Genomic DNA, 18,244 nt, shown 5'->3' on the forward strand with positions numbered 1-18,244 from the left:
TTCACACTTTATTGTTAAGTACATAATTCCATATATGTTCATTCACAGTTTTGATGCCTTTAGTGAGAATCTACAATGTAAATAGTCATGAAAATAAAGAAAACGCATTGAATAAGAAGGTGTGTCCAAACTTTTGGCCTGTACTGCTTTAAGCACTGAACGATTGGGTGAACAAATCTTTTGTATGAATCGTTTTAGTGAACTGATCCTAGTGATTCAGTACACTGAAAAGAATGATTTTGCCCATTTCTCTCCAGCCGTGTTTCTTAAACTACAATTTGAAAAGTGATGTCTCTGGTGGGTGTTGATAGGGCCAGAGAATTGGTGTTTTGTTATGAGCTTAGGTCCCACGGTGAGACTGCATGTGAAAAGGTTTACAAGTCCTTGGCCTGCTGTATTAAACAAACACAGGAGCTAACCATTCCTGACAGTTGCTGAGGTATCATGCTGAACTGGACAAAGACACGAAGAGAATATCCAGTGGAACGTCCCCTTCTTCACCATGTCTCACACAGATGTTTGGCCAAAATGTTAAAGCTATTTTTCATTACACAAGAGGAAAATGTCATCATCATAGAACAGGTGCTTTATTGAGCTCGAAAAGGGTGGATAATACAGCCAGTGCTGCCTGACACCATTCATTTGCTTTATTATGAGGAGATAGTGTGGGAAGTAGTTTGGAGGAGTTGACTCAACCAATAAACAGCTCTTTTTGACAACGCATGTCAAGAAATTACAGAGCAGATGTGTAGGTGTTGTAGACCAATAACACATGGCGGTCAGAAGAAGGAAGGGAGAAGGAAGGTGAAAAGGACAGAAGGTAGGAGGACAAAAGACTAAACCTCAAAACAGTGAAGTAGGATGAGAGAAAAGGACATTAAGTCAAAATAGAGCGAAAACTTACTGTAAAATACGATCCACCAGACCATCTCTTCACTAGCGCGGTGAGCTTAAATATCTATATCAACCTGTTTGGCTGGTGGCCCCTAAAGCTGCCTCCTCGAGTTCCAAACATGAATGTGCATGTATAGAATGTTGAGCAGTAACAGCCAACAATGTTTTTGGCTGTCACATAGCCTACGGTTCACAAAATAGCCCTTCCAGGATATGCCAATTGAACAATTGAATAATTGACATACCCCAAAGTCTAGAAGTCCAGATGGGCCAACTATTCTGTCTTTTTCCATCCAAAAGTGTGTATCAGGAAAATATGAGGAAATGTCTGTACTGTTCAAATACCATTTTCTAATGACGTCCAGATTGAGAGCCCGAGCACAGATATATTGTTGAGGTCATTCACAAATGTTTGAAGCCACAAATTATCATTGACATCACTAAGGTTTGAGTTGACATAAACTCTAATCTTAACAACAAGAGTCTACGGCCACGCTAGCGGCTCTGTGAGGTTGTTTATAAAACACAGCTGAAGCTGATGGGAATGTCAATAGTTTTGACACTGGACAAATAACTTATGATTTAATTTTGCCCTGCTGATAACACTGGATAAAAAATCTGGCAATCACCAAAGTGATAACAATTCATACTGAGGGAGACATGAATGTCTGTACCCAATTTAATGGCAATCCATCCAATAGCTGTTGAGATATTTCACTAGAATTTATCCTGTGGACACCATGGATATCTGTAATAAATTGCTAAGCAATCCATCCAATAGCTGTCAAGATATTTCACTAAACAAATACATTTTCAAACCCTAGAGGAAAAGTCATGGAATCACCAAAGTTACTACGATTCATCTTCTGGGGACCATGAATGCCTGCACACAATTTTCATCTAGATTGACTCAGTAACTACATCACTAACCATCACCACTATGACTAGCAAACACAACACTGACATATGACAGAGCAGAGGGTCTGACCTGGCGGGACATGGTTGAGTGTTGCAGGGCATCAGTCCAGTAGCTGGTCTTGATCTGGGATTGCAGTAGGACGTATTCACTTGTGCTCTCAAGTCTTTGTAGCACGCAGACTTGGTGCTCATTTGGCCTGTATAGGTGATATCAATCATTTCAGGCACATCATCATGAAAGGAGAATATCATTTTAATTTTGACTAACATAAACTATGTTAAAATAACAGTACAATAACACTGCAGTCTCATATTTACAGTAATGGATTAAAAAGTTATGGAGAGGGGTATCTTAGGTTATTGTGCAGTGAAAAACAGCAGTTTGACAAAAAAGGTATTGAAACTTAAAACAAAACAGCATTGTTTTGTAAGTCATATTGTGTCAAGCTCTTCGTCAGGATGCTATCAAATGTTTGCACATAATATACAGTACCTGCAATATGTGACACCTGTTTAATTTAACTGGTTTTACGCTGACATTAAAATACCTTCTAGGTAGTCAAAGGAATGTTCATGGACATTTAAACTTGTGTCTTTTCGCCACACCTCCTTCTGCATGTGTGATTTGCAAATATATTTTTTTGTCTCTGTAATATATGAAAACAACACATGAACAGTTTCTTTTATTAACTTTCTTTCTTTCAGATGATGACAAACGAAAAAGAAAAACAAAGTTTGATGTATGAGAAACTTGAATCCCAGCTTCACAGATCCCCTGGTTGGTATTTTGCCTCAGGCATGGTCAATCTGCACATCCTAACTCATTCAGGTCAGTTAGTCAGTCACACTCTTTAATAAAGCAAACGACCCCCAACCCATCATGGCCTACAATCAGGACACAAAGAGGCGGAGGTGGTTAGGGTGCACTGCAACAGACCAGGGTGGGGAACTTTAACCTGCAGTGTCAATCAATAGGAACTCTACACTGGGGGCTTTGTTCACACTCATGAAGGCAAGCAAGTGCACACACACACACACACACACACACACACACACACACACACACACACACACACACACACACACACACACACACACACACACACACACACACACACACACACACACACACACACATACACTTATGTCTACTGACTTCCAGCCTCAAATCACCATGCCAGGGTCTGCCCAGGTCATTACAACAACTTTGCATTAGTTTGTGTGTGTGTCTTTGTGTGTGGAACAAAGGACACTGGTCGAAGTCATGCATGTGTGTGCTTGCTTGCTCTAGCGTATCCATTTGTGTATTCGTGTGTGTGTGCGTGCGTGCATGTAATAGCAGGTCTTCAGTAGAACAGGAAGAGGTCCCACCAGTTCCAAACAAGAGCTACTAATGTCCCCTCAGTAATGATGGGAACGCTCCCATCTCCATTTAACCTGCAGCTAAAAGCCTTATTATGGATCAGGGAGGTCAGACTGAGCTTCAGATGCTGGCCCAGATTGATGATCAGAAGGTGATCTTTACTTTTTCATTAACACGATAAGACTTTAAATTGTTTTAGAACTATATCTATGTTAAAAAAACACAAACAATGATGGTACTTTTTTATCAAATATAAGAACAGCTAACTGCACAACAGATTTAATATGACAAGGGAGATGAAAAGGACAATGCCACACTTTGAACACATCAATCATTACAGCTTGGAAAAACACATTTTGACTATATTTTGGCTGTAATATGATAATGCAACTATTTTTGTCATTAACGCTTACACTTACCTCCGGCACAAGTTGCTGAGCATTGGGAGCGTATGATGGCCCATGTATAATTGTGTTTGATGTGGCTCCTTTTCTCATCAGCTTTCCTCAGAGTGTATTCCCAGCGTACACCTGGGTTCCAGCCCTGCAACAATATCTACAGGAGAAAGAATGTGGTAAGAGCAATGAGACAAAGGAAAACAAAACGTAGGGCAGATATATAGACGAAAGCTATCATGGGAAGTAAGAAAGTAAGTCACAGAGGAATGAAAGATGGGAAAGGGTTGTAGAAAACGTAAAAAAACAACCTTGTTGCACAAATACATACATACATTGACATAAATCTATAACATCAGTCAAAGCAACACTTTGTGTGTCCAGGGATCCTTTACCTCTATGACTAGTGTCTCATTAGTAGGGCCAGTTGATATAAGGCTCTCTGGTCTGTTGTAGGGTCTCTTGTACTCAAAAATAGCTCCAGCGATGGGGTGTCTTCCTGGCCAGTCCACCGTCCAGTGGCCGTTCAGGTAATAGCGTCTCTGGGTGTCCCTGACAGCCAGGTAGGAGCTGGACGTATTCAGTTCCATCACACGGATACTCCGAGCTCCTGCTGGGATGGTTACCACCCCATAGTACTCTGAGAAAGAGTATACAACATTAAACAACACACGTTTTGTAGCTGTGTATGAGATATGACATGAATAAAGGCAAAAAAAATAACAGGCAGTTGGGAAATCCCCCAAAACCAATGAACTGAACAATTTAACTACTGGGACTTACGGTTGGTATAATGCTGCTTGGTGTACTGGCCTTTGTAGATCCTGCAGGTGGAGTTGTCTCCTTTACACACCCCACAAGCATCAGGCACAGCTGTGGAGCCCAAAACACGGTCACAGCCCACTCTCTGTGGGAGAAAAACATAATTGCTTTTGACAAACAAGTATATTATACATAAAAAGCAACAAACTTTAAATGAGTTGAAAACTTCAATCATTTATCCCTTATGTGTTGACATGTCAACATTTTGGTTTATCGCGACATTTAAGGTAGTAGTAAACCAGCACAGCGAAAGTGTCTGTTGATGTTCTCCTACTGCTAAATCCACGCTCAGAATTTATAGCTCAACTTCAAACACCTTACATATGATATCATCTTCAAAGAAAATCTAGCACTAACTCCGCTACGCTTTGAAATCATTATCCAGTCAAACCCTGTTACTGTCTCGCCACTTGCCATTTAAAAGTATTACCTCACACAGTCCGTCAATACAGACATTAGAGCTGTCCTGTGAGCAGAGTGTCCCATCCTTAACTTTGCTGGCCAGGGCAAAGAAGAAATCATAGCCTTCAGCAAAGCAGTACAGCTTACATACATCTTGATCTGGGGGGAAAGAAAATAACCACATGGGCCACAGGCAACGAGCATATTGGTTGTTTAATTGTTTTCCTAAGTAATTCTAAAAATGAATGGAACATTTGTCTCACCATCCACTCTACTGTATGGCCTCCAGCTGTAGTACCATCCTCTGAACTGTTTGCCGTTGAACTCAGCACACTGCTGCGCTCTGTAGTCAGTGGCGTTGTGTGGACAATCCTCAGTGTTGCAAAGTTTGTACGACCTGGAGGAGCCCTCACAGAACTTCCCTCCATATGCAGGTCTGCAGAGAAGGATTGAAAAATATATGCCTCTATTTGTTGCAACATATTGTATGTTTGATATTCAGTATTTGGTTACACTTTACTTGAAGGTATCTACATAAGAGTGACATGACACTGTCATGAACGTGTCATAAACATTATAAACAAGTCATAAACATTTATGACATAACGCTTCTTTAAGTAAGTGTCATTCAGTTTTTGTCATGACAAGTTAGGGTTAGGGTTAGGGTTCATGTGTCATGACTGTGTCATGACAGTGTCATGTGTTCATGACAGTGTCATGTCACTCTTCCTTCAAGTAAAGTGTTACCCAGTATTTCACTAGAATTATTATCTTCCTAATGCCGTGATTTATTCTCTAAATATGTGTGTGAGTGAGTGATGATATGTCATCTATGATATATCACTTACAGGTAATACCAGGTTGCAATGCATTAACATGATATTCGAAGGATGAAAATCACCTGTGTTGCATTTGATCTGAGTGAGCAAAAGTGTGATACATTACAAATAACATTGAATTTCATTGTAATTCTGTGTGTGCCTTTGTAAAGGCTCCTCCAATCACAGGTGTATATCCCCGGGCTATGTTCCTTAAAATCCCTTTCACGGTACAATTACACCTTCTATAAGCCCTCTAATCACTTTGTCACTTATCTCTCTCTCGCTCTCAGATTCTCTCCCTTCATATCTCTGCATTTCATCTTTCGCTTTTTTAATCCCTTCTCTGTCATCTCTCCTAACCCCCCTTTCTCTCCCCCCTTGCCTGTCTTTGTCTTCCTTACCCTCTATCACCATCTCCCTCTCTTTCTCCTCATCACTCTCTGTCTAATTTAGCCCACCACTTGTCAGGAACTTGGCATGACATGATAAGGAGGAGGCACCGGCATTTGGGATAGGGCCCCCTCACTGACCGGCGGAGCAAATAATCCTGATTGACTGATGAGTAGGGGACTAAGTGAGCAGATAAGTGATAAAGTGACAGACCCATGTGAGAGTGATCCTCACTATTTTAATCATGTGTCTTAATATACTCTTAGCCTTGAGTTAAGCAATCACAAACGTACAAAAGTACAGACCATCTCCGTGCCAAAGCATAGTCACTTGATTATTTTTCTGTCTGTCCTGATTACAGCAGAAAAGTGTGAGTCAAAAAGTTCTGCTTAGGTAGTCAAAAACAACAACATAACAATCAGCTATAGCAGTGGGTTTTACCCTTATTTTAAGCTCTTTGACTACATAATTTAAACAGCATCAAGACTCCAACTAAGCGAAGGTAATTGCCTGCTGTCTCCAGCTCTATTACAACTTACTTAAAGGTGCTGTAGGTAGGATTGCGAAGATCCAGGACTTAGCCAAAAAATTTGAACATCAACAACTTCTCAGTCCCTCCCCCTTTTCCGCTAAATCCCAAAACGGTCTCCTAAGCTCCTTCCCCCACAAGGGAGAATGAATGCTTGTGCATGAGCAGTGATTGACATGCAGTTAGACACCCCCCCTGGCCCTGATTGGTGCATCTGAACAGGGAGCGGTGGATTTTTGCAAATCGCACTACAGGATGTAGGTGGTGCCAGAGGAGGCAGATTTTTTTTTTTATTACCTGCTTCATGTAGTTCTACTCCAACATAGGGTCAGTTTCAGCAAATATGACAGAAATTTAGTTTTATAAGTCTTACCTACTGCACCTTTAAGACATAAACATGAGAGTGGTATTGACCCTCTTAACTAACTCTTGACAAGAAAGAGCATTTCCCAAAATGTCAAACTACTCCTCTAATACCGGTTGCTGAGATTTGCATTTTTGTGCTGTTCTAATCTTTGCTAACATGCACTGTTGTACTTGTTTGTTTGGGGACTACCTGGGGTTGTTGCACTGCCTCTCTCGATAGGTGACTCCGCTCTCACAGCTTCGTGAGCAGGCAGACCAGGACGACCACTCTGACCACTGACCATGCTGAGGCCTCGGGCCCTCGTCACCCTGTTTCACACACTGGCCCCTACGACACCACTGAGGAAAGAGAGAGAGGAATTATGAGTGGAGAGAGGGTGGCAGAAGAAGGGAGGCACACACAAGCAAAGAGCCATAAAAGTGTCAAAAACATGCAAACTTTCCAATAGACCATGCCCTTTATCTTCTTTATGATGACTGTCTGTCAAACCACAGAAGAGGTCTGTAAGATGTAGCTTTCAGGTTTAACTGCTGTCAAAAAGGTTGTGGGCCTGGTTGGTTACATACTCTCAATCTATCAGTGAAACTCCAGTTGTGCTTTTTGGACAGCCTCTACCTTGAGCTGTCATCAGCTAGAATTAACAGAGCTAAGCCAAACACACAACTGAAATGTGGAAAAACTGTCTCATACCTGACAACAGTGATAGAGTGTCATATTTGCATTTCATGTTGCCCTTTTTTTCTTTATAAAAGCAGAAACAGTTAAAAAGATATCTATAAAACCATGAAACAGGTTGAAATATTGCTGCCAATAATGCATAAATTAATATAGTAATGTTTCTTTACTGCTGTAAAACATCTTTTGAAACATATTTAATTCTTAAACAAAAGAATAAATATCTGCCAAAGCACTGAGATAATTAAATATAAGTGTGCGGTATCAGCCTTTTAGCATCATATCTGGTGTCTACCTACTTTTTGAAAGAAGTGAAGCAGAACAGGCCCAATTTTACTATGCATTTTCAAAGGTTTTACCCACACACACGACTGTACATGCTGCTTCTTTTGACCCGACAAAGAGGAGCTTCAATGGGGCTCACAGTTACCACCTCAGATACCACCACCCCTCTACACAGGGGCCACTCTGACCAAGTGGTTTTCCACCCATGAGCATTAATAAAGGTGTTCTACGAGACAAACAGGCAAGGTAGGAGACAAATGTTAAACTAAAAGGCAAGTAGAGTGAATTCAGTTTGTCTGTAGAGTGTACTGCATGAGATGATGGAGGAGCTACAGGACGTTCATGTCTCAAACGGCTGAATCTTTATCTCAAAAAAGGCTTAGTCATTAACCAACCAACCAACCAACCAATCACGTTTCCCAAAAATGAGCAGTATTTTACTCAAAATCCCCAACTGTAATGTGAGAATACTTTGCAGAATCTAGACTCACTTAAAGTAACATTATGTCACAGGCAGTTCCCTGGCACAGGATTGAACTGGATTTGTACATCAGAAGATGACATCAGTCACAATATACTCAACTGCTCGGTTTGGAGTGATCCTTTGCAAGCACAAACACACACTGTACACACAACCCACTCATGCATTAGTATTGATGGGGGGCATATACTGTCTATTCAGCTGTTCTTGTTCTCACTGTGTGTTCATGCCTGCCACGACACACACACACACACACACACACACACCCACACACACACACACACACACACACACACACACGCCCCTCCAACTAATCTCGTGGTCCTTGACTAGGAACTATAACAGCTGATTTCCCCTCAGTTTTCCCCCTGCGGCTGAGTGCCACAGATTCCTAAGTGAGCCTGTCATTGTTTGTGTTCAGTTAATTGTCCCGTGGAGGGAGAGGGTGGGATTAAACCATCAAGTTCAATATATTGAGAAGCAAATGTGGATGATGGGCTGTCAGGGGAGAGAGGGTAAGAGAGAGAGACTCAGCCTTGGGGGAGAATCATCTTGATAGAAGTAAGAAAAGAAACATAGAATAAATAAAGAGTACAGATTGCTTTTTGGCTTAAGCCACAATGGCATATTTTTGCCACATCAGCAACAAACCAATTGCAGCTGCTCCCTGAGGTAAAATAATGGAGGGAGACTGCGGTACCTCTATCAACAAGAGATTGTATTGACACTGTACTCAAATGAACCCAAATCTAAAACATTATAAAGTCAATCCCAACTCTTTGCTTTCAAGTAGATTTATTAGTCTGCACTGGGACAAAGACATTGGTGTACAAAGACACCGTTCAAAGGAGTGCAGTGTCACACAGTTTAAGGCCTTTGTCTTGAAACGGCCGAACTGAGTGGAAGTATCTCCACTACATAACACTAAAACACTCAATAAATGTTACTTTTATAGTAGTATCTCCATCAATTCAGCATGCTCACCTTATTAAATACTAACACTCTTTGTCGAGGTATCCCTTGGAGGGGGAATCTATGGGAGCGTCTGTGTGTGAGACATCTTTACAAGCTCTACACTCTTATTCTAAATGTCACACAGCTGATAATAATGAGCAGCACAGTGACACACAATAACTGGGTAAACTGATGCCTATAAGGGAAAATCCACTCTGAAATTGCAGCTCAGTCTGCTGTGCAGGGAATCTGAAAGCTATGGCTTCCAATGTTCTGGTTTGAACTGTGTTGTTGGGCATATTCTCACCAAAACTGCAAACACATGTTTGCGAAAGGCTCTTGTTTGGTACCTTTTATTTGTGGATGTATTTGGTAAGATGTTGCCATGAAGCAGTGTGCTGTCAACAGTGAAGTAAAAGAAAAAAAAAAAATACAGAAAAAAACCACATGCTGTCCTCATTTGATGAAACAGGCGTATCAACGGCACACTCATTTTGGCTCCTTCGGCTAAAATGGAACAAAGGTTATCTTAGCGATGGTATGATTAAAGGGTAATTCTACCCCTTAAATGGATGGTGCATTTCTTTTCTTTGTTTTTAACAAAACCATGGTTAAAGATACACTGAAGTTAGAGGTATCTAGCTGCATGTCCCTGCTAGCTGCTGGAAATGTCCTCAAAGGCGATGGATAAAAAAGTCCAATAGAAATGAATGGGTTCCCATGCCAGTCATGTGATGCACGCACCCGCCACACACACACACGTGTTAAGTCACCATATCAGGGCCGCAGGCAGAGCCTTCAGCGGCTGGCATGAACTTGGTCTCACACTTCCTCCCAACACGGTGGCACCACAGAGCCTTGCAGATATCCTGGAACAACATGGGAGAAAGGCACAAGAAAGTTACACAGCACTGCTAATATATTTTCGTGCTCCACATTTCAGTAGTGGGATAATCAGTTTCCTTCATACAGCAGCTGTAAACAAAGCTAGCGATGGGAAAGACAATAAATCATAATAACATTGTTATTTTGTCACTAGAGAGCTATTAAAACATGTTGATGGAAACTTGCTGATTTACAGATTGTCTGAATCTTGAGCTGGCAAGCTATCAGTGTGCAGTAACCTTGTATTTCCAAAATATTTATGCTTCAGTAGCTAGGATAACAATATTTGTACGATCCCACGGGCAATACGATGCATCAGTGAAAATAAAACATGCATATCCATTTTTACTGCAGCAGAACGACAAATAATTACATTAAAAAACTTGCAATTAGTATTTTCATACATTTTCTTTGCCTAACATATACTACATCTTACAGTATGTCAGCAAAAAGTGAAACCCAGACACAATATAAACCATAGATAAATGAGATAATGCCATGCAATCAATTAATCAACTTAAATTTACATGAAGTCATGGCTGTGTCTCTCAGCAGCGGTTTGAAATATTCAGATGGGAGCGCCGAGTGGTTTCCCTGCTCACATTGCCTGAGAAACATGGTCTGCTACTTTTTAACATGTCCACTTTATTACTATCTGAATGACTATATCAGATTTTGACAACTCAATGCAGATGTTGACAGGCACCTCGGCCTCAGCTTGTTGCTGTCAAGAGCCAACATGGAATTCATCCCAAGGCCTATTTGTCCAGCTGTTTTGCTTGCTCAGGCCTTTTGTAGCAGTTAAAATGGCAGAGAGAGACAGGAAAAAGAGTAAGTGAGTGATGGAGGAAGGGAACGACAGAGAGAGAGATGATGGACAGAGTGAGACAGAAACTGAGTTAAAGAGAGAAAAAGGGAAAAACACCCATGCATATCATCTTGCTTTTTGCTAGGGTAACCCAGCTCTATCTAACCACACACACCACGGAGAGTATCATTTGGCTCCTCCAGCGGTACCTTATCTTGACAACGCCTGCCAAAAAGTTTCATGAAATATGAATTCATTACACGATAAATTGCCCCGCTGAGGCCGATTCTTGTAGTGTTTTTTTATGAGTAACAAGTGTCTGACAAGACAGTGAGTATGAGCATGAGTGCTGCTTGGGGATTTTTTGGGTCCTGTGCACCTTGCGGCTACCAGGTGCATAAGCAAAGACAGTATAAGACCAAAAACAAAACCATGAGGGAACAATTCTCAAATATCGTATAGCTGAAATATTGCATGGATGAGCAGGCTAAGTAGGATACCATGTGCTGATATCATGGGTTCAAATCCAGCTAATAATCTCTGTGGCATTTTGAAGTCCCTTTTTCCAACTCTGTTTTCCACCATACTTTGTGCAATAGTGTGAATGAATCGATTAAACAAAGTGTAAACATGTTGCAATTGAAAAAAAAGTTGACACGATTTATTTTTGAAAAGTACAAAAGTGATGAAAGAGAGTTACACTGATGTTACTGTTGTTATCTAATATTTTAGATTTAGATTTATAAAGTAGGACATATAGTGGAGTAGTATTTTTGTATTTTTTTAAATGGTATGTTTGATTTATCTTGCTTGACTGTGATTTAGATGTGGTAAAGACTGTTAAGTGAGACTGACTTTTTTATTTATTTATTTTTTTATACATTATTTGTTTGTTATTTGTTACATATATACATTATATATACAGTACAGGCCAAAAGTTTGGACACACCTCATTCAATGCGTTTCTTTTATTTTTTATGACTATTTACATTGTAGATTCTCACTGAAGGCATTAAAACTATGAATGAACAAAAAAGTGTGAAACAACTGAAAACATGTCTTATATTCTAGTTTCTATCAAAAAAGCAAAGGTGACTACTTTGAGGAATCTAAAATATAAGACATGTTTTCAGTTATTTCACACTTTTTAAGTACATAATTCCATATGTGTTCATTCATAGTTTTGATGTTTGTTTTTTTATCGTTCGAAATAAAGATTTCAGTCATTCATTCATTCAAACTCTTAAATAAAAAAGAAAAATCCTCAAAAGTAATGTTGAAGAAGAGAAAGAAGTCTTCTTGCCAGTTCAGTTCCATACTCCAATCCATTCAGGGTGCAGATATAAACAATTTTAACCATAACTCACTGGACTGTATTAAGAAGCATCAAATCTGAATTCCCATGTCAAATGTTGACGCTTTTAATCAGTGAGACTGAGAACTAATTACGTCCACCACATTGGAGACAATACAGTGCATTCAAAATATACTGTGGAAGTGATAGTTTTCCCATTGCAGTCTCTAGTGCATGTTCAGGAGTCACAAGTTCACGAGTGGCATCATACAGATAAAGTTGACAGCCTGCATTTCTTTTGTGAAATGTTGTGTTTTGCATTTCAGGACCACTGTACAATATTGCACCTTTTAGTTAAAGTCTAACTAGCCAATGCTACAGTCTTACAGTTTAAGAGTTCTATCTGCCTGAAGGTAGACATGGTGGCCACTGTATTTTGGGATTAATGAGTTTGCTGACATTTCCATGTATGCACACATTGTGCAGGGCCTGCAAGGGGTCCTGGGGCAAAAGTCAACTGTGTCAGAACAATTTCTAAAGAAATTACTATCTCAAAAAAATAAAATAAAAAAAATCCATTGACTCATGTTTTTGGAAGGGCGGGTGCATCTTCAGGTGAGTTTACCATGTTTGGACCCGTGAAGAACTCTAATCCAGATGCAAGAACACCAATAATTCAAATCATCTTTACACTGTCATTAAACATTGAAGTGATCTACACCCTATCTAGACTCACAGTAAGCAGGGTATCTTAAACAGTAAAATCAGCAGTAATGAGACAATGGGAGAGCAACAAGAAGAGATTCCCATTGGCAACGCTCCAGTGTATATTTAGATCTATCCCAGTGAGTATTATATGGGCAGAATTATATCTAACTGTTTATTTTGTGTGTGAGCGTGAGAGTACAGTATGCATGCATGTGCGTGTGTGCACATGAGGAAATACAATCCTAATCAGTTTCTATTTTCCTTCCTTTTTCCTTTATTCTTCCTTTTTTCCTCTACCTTATTCCATCCATCCTCTTTCTCCATTTTTTCCTATGGAACAATTGCCACCATACTGTTTTAAACTAATTAAGCACTCAAGTTTGAACGGGTGTGCTAAGAAAACCCCAGAGAGAATTACAGCATGGAATGTTTTTTTTTTATTTTTAAATTAGTATAAGATGGCATAATTGAGTCAAAACCATTTTTACCTTCTTGAAGTCCAGAGTGCAGAGCTTGGCCTTCTCCCCAAATTGCCATTTACACTGTGTGTCTGCATCGTACAGCTCGCCAGGCAGCTTTTCAGGGTACTGATACTCCTTGACTGCTCTGGGTTCATCTGATAAGCACACAGCCTGGGCAGAACTGGAGGAGAGGAAAATAAAAGAGGAAGTCATAGAAGAGTAGGTAAAGAAAAGGAGAGAATGGAAGTGAATAGGTCAGCAGAGGACAGAAAAAGAAAGAAGGGAATAAGAACGTAAAACAAAAGAAAGCAGACTTAATCATTCATCTTTAAACAACAGTCAAAACAGACATGTAATTCAGTGCTTTATAAATATAAGGTAGCTGGTATATATAAGGCTCCATGCTATGCACACACAAATTCCATAACAGAGAGCATAGCAGCAGTCCATGATGCTCCATTGTTTCCCACTTTGGAGAGTACTGTTAAGTGTTGCCATGGTAACATAACAAGTTGCCAAACGTAAAGCCTGAAAGTAATGGTTTTAATGCATCAGAGGCTCAATTATGACAGACATAAAAAAAAAAAAACCTTGCCCATATTGTTCATATCCTAACACCAGCAGGGGGTTTCCAATGTTAACTGATATCACTGGTTACTATACAGAGATGTTTTACAGCTTATACACTGCAGTCAAGGGAATATAATACAGAAATATGGTGGAAAGAGCATGAAAAGGCAAAATATGTTGGAAAGGTTCAACGTGCTAGTGAGTGGTCATGATTGCTTTAGCAGAGTATATGTGTGTGTGTGTGTGTGTGTGTGTGTGTGTGTGTGTGTCTGATCTTCTATCGCTTTATGGGTCCTATGTGTCTACAGAGAACAATGGCTGTTCTTCAAGTGCAATATTCTGATATTATTCACATAATAACGTTTCTGAAAAATACATTACATTTACAGTGTACACACATCAGCAGGCGCACAAGTAAGGGCCGTGGACAAGCATGCATGCAAGCAGGCAGGCAGGCAGGCAGGCAGGCAGGCAGGGAGGCAGGCAGGCAGGCAGGCAGGCAGGCAGGCACTCACACATGAAATTACAAGCTCAATGTAGCTCCGTACGGATTCCCTTTAGAGCAGCTTTTTTTTTTTACATTCAATGATGGCACTGGAAGAGGTTTAGGACAAATGTTTTTTTCCAAAATTTAAGCTGTAAGCACTGAACACCACGGGATTATCATCAGCTGGGGATAGAAAAAATAGATACAAATAAAAAATAAAATAAATAAGAAAAGCACCCATTCTTTTCTGCAGATCTCCTGACTCATCTCTTCCAGATAAAAATTATTATTATTTTATATTCACCACAGAGTTTTGGTACATCAAACACATAGACAAAGTCTGACACATAAAATGGTCAATTGTAGGAATTTCTCATGGAAGCGAGATATAACGTGTTAATCTGTGAGCTTTAGAGATCACTGATTAATACAAATGTTGCTACCTTTGTACATAGGCTAGCTGTTGTCTGCTGTTTTCAGTCTATATGCTAAGCTAACAAAATAACCACCTGCTGGGTCCAGCCACATATTTATCAAACAGGCTTGAGCGCTATCAATCCTCTTGGCAATAAAAAGCAAATGTCCCAAAATGTCACAAGTAGAGCTTCTACAACAGACACAGATATGTCTCCTCAGATGTCAGCTAGAATGAGACCAAAGAGCCAAACTGTGTCCATTGTAGCATGTCTGACCCTGGGAAAAGAAATTGGACTTCAAGAGAATCTGGTAACTTTTATGTATCACTGACTTTCTAAAGGGGTTCACGAGTGCTCACAAAAACCAAAACAACTTCAAGTGGCTTTGAAGGAGATTTTGCTTCCCCTGCCATGAAAAGTTGTCCATCCATTCTAGGCATGACAAAGAGGTCCGATAAAGCATCTAACTATACATACAGTGTTGGCACAGACCTCTCTGTCATAGCTGACTGAGGAGAGGTAGATTTAGAGTGAGTGTGATGTAAACTCTGCTGGCTGACACAACACTCTCCCTCCATAGCAGATGAATGTAAAGACATGTAAGAGTCTTGGTTAACTCAACGAGACACATTTAGCCAAAAAACATTTTAATATCATAACATTCTGTTGATTGCAATTAGGAAAACGTACAGCATTTTTATCTTTCAGTGATTATGCAGGAAGACGACCTCTGGTTGTTTCAGTGGTGCAGAGATCCCCTCCACGTGGCCTCAGGGGGTGATGGGAGTTTAATATAAGGCTGACAGCTCTAACAAGGGTGAGGTCACCACAGCTCTAATAACTCAGCGAGGAAATACACTGTCTGTCTCCACCACTCTGAGAGGGGAGACCTGACAGTTCAGTTAACACACTGGTAAATTTAGTGGTGGGCACTGGCTCTAAGCTATTTGGTTTCAAGCACACACACACACACACACACACACACACACACACACATACACACACACATGCACGCACAAGCACAGACACATAGAAATACGGCCAGACAGCCATGAGCTATGTCTACGATGCTTCTCTTCTTTGCTTGGATTAGAAGGCTGTGTGTATGAAAATGCAATTATTGCACAAACATACACACAACTTTCTGCCTCGCACACTTTCACTCACATGCACGTTGACACATAAAACATACAGTATGCAGTCTGTAAGAAACACGTACAGGAGAATAGCGGCACCACATATCACTTAGTTGCTATTTCAGCTATATATTTAGTATAGTAGGCCTGTTTGTCCTTGCTTTTGCAAAAGTCTCATAATAGTTATAACATAAGTGCACTTTTTTTACTTGCCACTCTTTGGATCAGAGCCTTTGTAACTGATATATGTGCTTTTTTCTTCAACACATGTTCATCTATCAGTAACACATGTTGAATATTGTAAACACGATGCATGTTAAAAGTGGCTATTGCCAAGGGGACTCTTGCTTTAAAAGTCAGTTTTATAAACTGATAGAGTGCTTTATGTCTTTGTTGCATGAGCACTCAACAAAGGTTGGCATGAGGATTTAGTCATTACTCATCAATGTGCCATATGCATGTGATGGAGCTCTTATGTCATGAAAACTTAATAAGACTCTTCAAGCAGTGATACCCATAAATGTCATTACTAACAATAAGTGCTTCTTAAATCAATTATTTTCGCATTGTTTCAGCACCACAACAAAAGCATATAGCAGTAATAGAAAATACATGTATGGCTGCTTACTTGAGGAAACGGCTGAGGTACTGGCGGCTGCAGGCAGACCAGGAGAAGATACCATTGTGACCCGCTAATGTTGGAGACATGATGTTGCCTTCTGACTTCTTACAAACGTTTCCTTCACCATCATGGACCATTCCAAAACTGGGGAGTGAAAAACGGTATAAAATATTTTCTGCGTACAAGTTATGGTGACAGTGCTCCATAATAATGGGTTCATATTTTTTTAATCCAACAGTAGAAGACAGGTAGCTGTACCATGTTAATACATGTTAATACATTACATTACATTTCATTTAGCTGACGCTTTTATCCGACTTCCATTCACACAACGATGGACGCTTCGTGAAGGACACTTCGACATGTAGACTGCAGGGATCGAACCACGACCTTTTGATTGGTAGAAGACTGCTCTACCACCTATTATATTTTTTGTAATTATGTTTCAGGGCATTTTATACCTTTACAGTAATGGATAGCTGGTACACAAAAGACAGTAAACGAGGGGAGAGGTGGGGAATGACATCCAACAAAGGCCCCTGGCCGGACAAGAACCAGGGGCAGTGTGGTTCATGGTTGACACCTTAACTTCGCCACATCTCAGCACTTTTCTTTTGTCATCAGGCACTCATGAAACAAACGGAAATCCTTACTTGTGTCCAGATTCATGGGCGATTGTGAATGCCAGACCCAGGCCTGTGTCCTCATTAATGGTACAGCTCCGGTACTTGCTGCACATCCCACTAATTGGAGCAAAGCCTGCAAAACCAGTGGTACAATTTTACAGATTTTACATCACACTTCAATTATTTCATCAGTGGTTACTCACTTAGTTCCAACCCAAACTGTAATTGATGACAATAACCACTGTCAAACTGTGTTTACTCCTACTTAACAAAAATTGGACTTTGAACTCAACAGGATTCTCTCCAACAGGATTCTCTCAGATGAGAAGCCCAACACACACCCCAGTCTGAGCTAGTTGTGGACTGCATTCATAAGAAATATTAAACAGAATAATTGTCCTATAATTTTTTAATAATAATAATCCATATGTTAAAATATGGGACTCTTTGGAAACATTCCTCGATCCCCTACTTCCTTTCACTTCACTTTAAAACATTATTTGTCTGTCTTCACTTCTTTCTCATATTTCTCATTGTCTATTACACTCAACTGATTTAGTTCCATTTTTGTGTCAGGAAAGAGGTAGATCATTGATATTATATTGCTTTTGAGGAAAACACTGAAGGATAGGGCTGTAACAGCAATGAAAATACACTTTGTTATATACTGACTGTTAGCACTGATAGCCATTTTTCCTTGCGCCTTTGGGAATTAGTCAGAACTAACTCTTTTTTTTTACTGCACACATGCAGAGTCACACAAAGACCTTTGAACTGGGCTTTCATAGCAACGATTAGAGCTAATGCTAGCCTCAACACTTTGAAGTCAAAACTTAAGTCTGGGGTTTGAAGGGAGTGTGTGTTTTCTCTTACATGTGTGTGTTTCAGTGTGACTGTGTTTTTCTGGGACACAAGTTTTTTCTCACAATGTGTTT

At 40.1% G+C, this 18,244-nt stretch overlaps 1 protein-coding gene across 1 annotated transcript in view; it reads right to left on the reverse strand.

Annotated features, from left to right (window-relative positions):
- The window catches only part of LOC120562829 (A disintegrin and metalloproteinase with thrombospondin motifs 16), a 56,494-nt gene that overhangs the window by 15,675 nt on the left and 22,575 nt on the right, over positions 1-18,244 (reverse strand). Inside the window, exons 8-18 of the mRNA XM_039806730.1 lie at positions 17,337-17,442; positions 16,690-16,827; positions 13,480-13,633; positions 10,070-10,165; positions 7,091-7,239; positions 5,058-5,230; positions 4,823-4,953; positions 4,354-4,477; positions 3,966-4,210; positions 3,595-3,730; positions 1,883-2,009 (exon numbers count right to left, since the gene is read on the reverse strand). Coding sequence (XP_039662664.1) covers positions 1,883-2,009; positions 3,595-3,730; positions 3,966-4,210; positions 4,354-4,477; positions 4,823-4,953; positions 5,058-5,230; positions 7,091-7,239; positions 10,070-10,165; positions 13,480-13,633; positions 16,690-16,827; positions 17,337-17,442 — 1,579 coding nt within the window. The remainder of the gene's footprint in view (positions 1-1,882; positions 2,010-3,594; positions 3,731-3,965; positions 4,211-4,353; positions 4,478-4,822; positions 4,954-5,057; positions 5,231-7,090; positions 7,240-10,069; positions 10,166-13,479; positions 13,634-16,689; positions 16,828-17,336; positions 17,443-18,244) is intronic.

Source organism: Perca fluviatilis, chromosome 7 (genome assembly GCF_010015445.1).
Source record: "Perca fluviatilis chromosome 7, GENO_Pfluv_1.0, whole genome shotgun sequence".
In the NCBI taxonomy this organism is placed as follows: domain Eukaryota; kingdom Metazoa; phylum Chordata; class Actinopteri; order Perciformes; family Percidae; genus Perca; species Perca fluviatilis.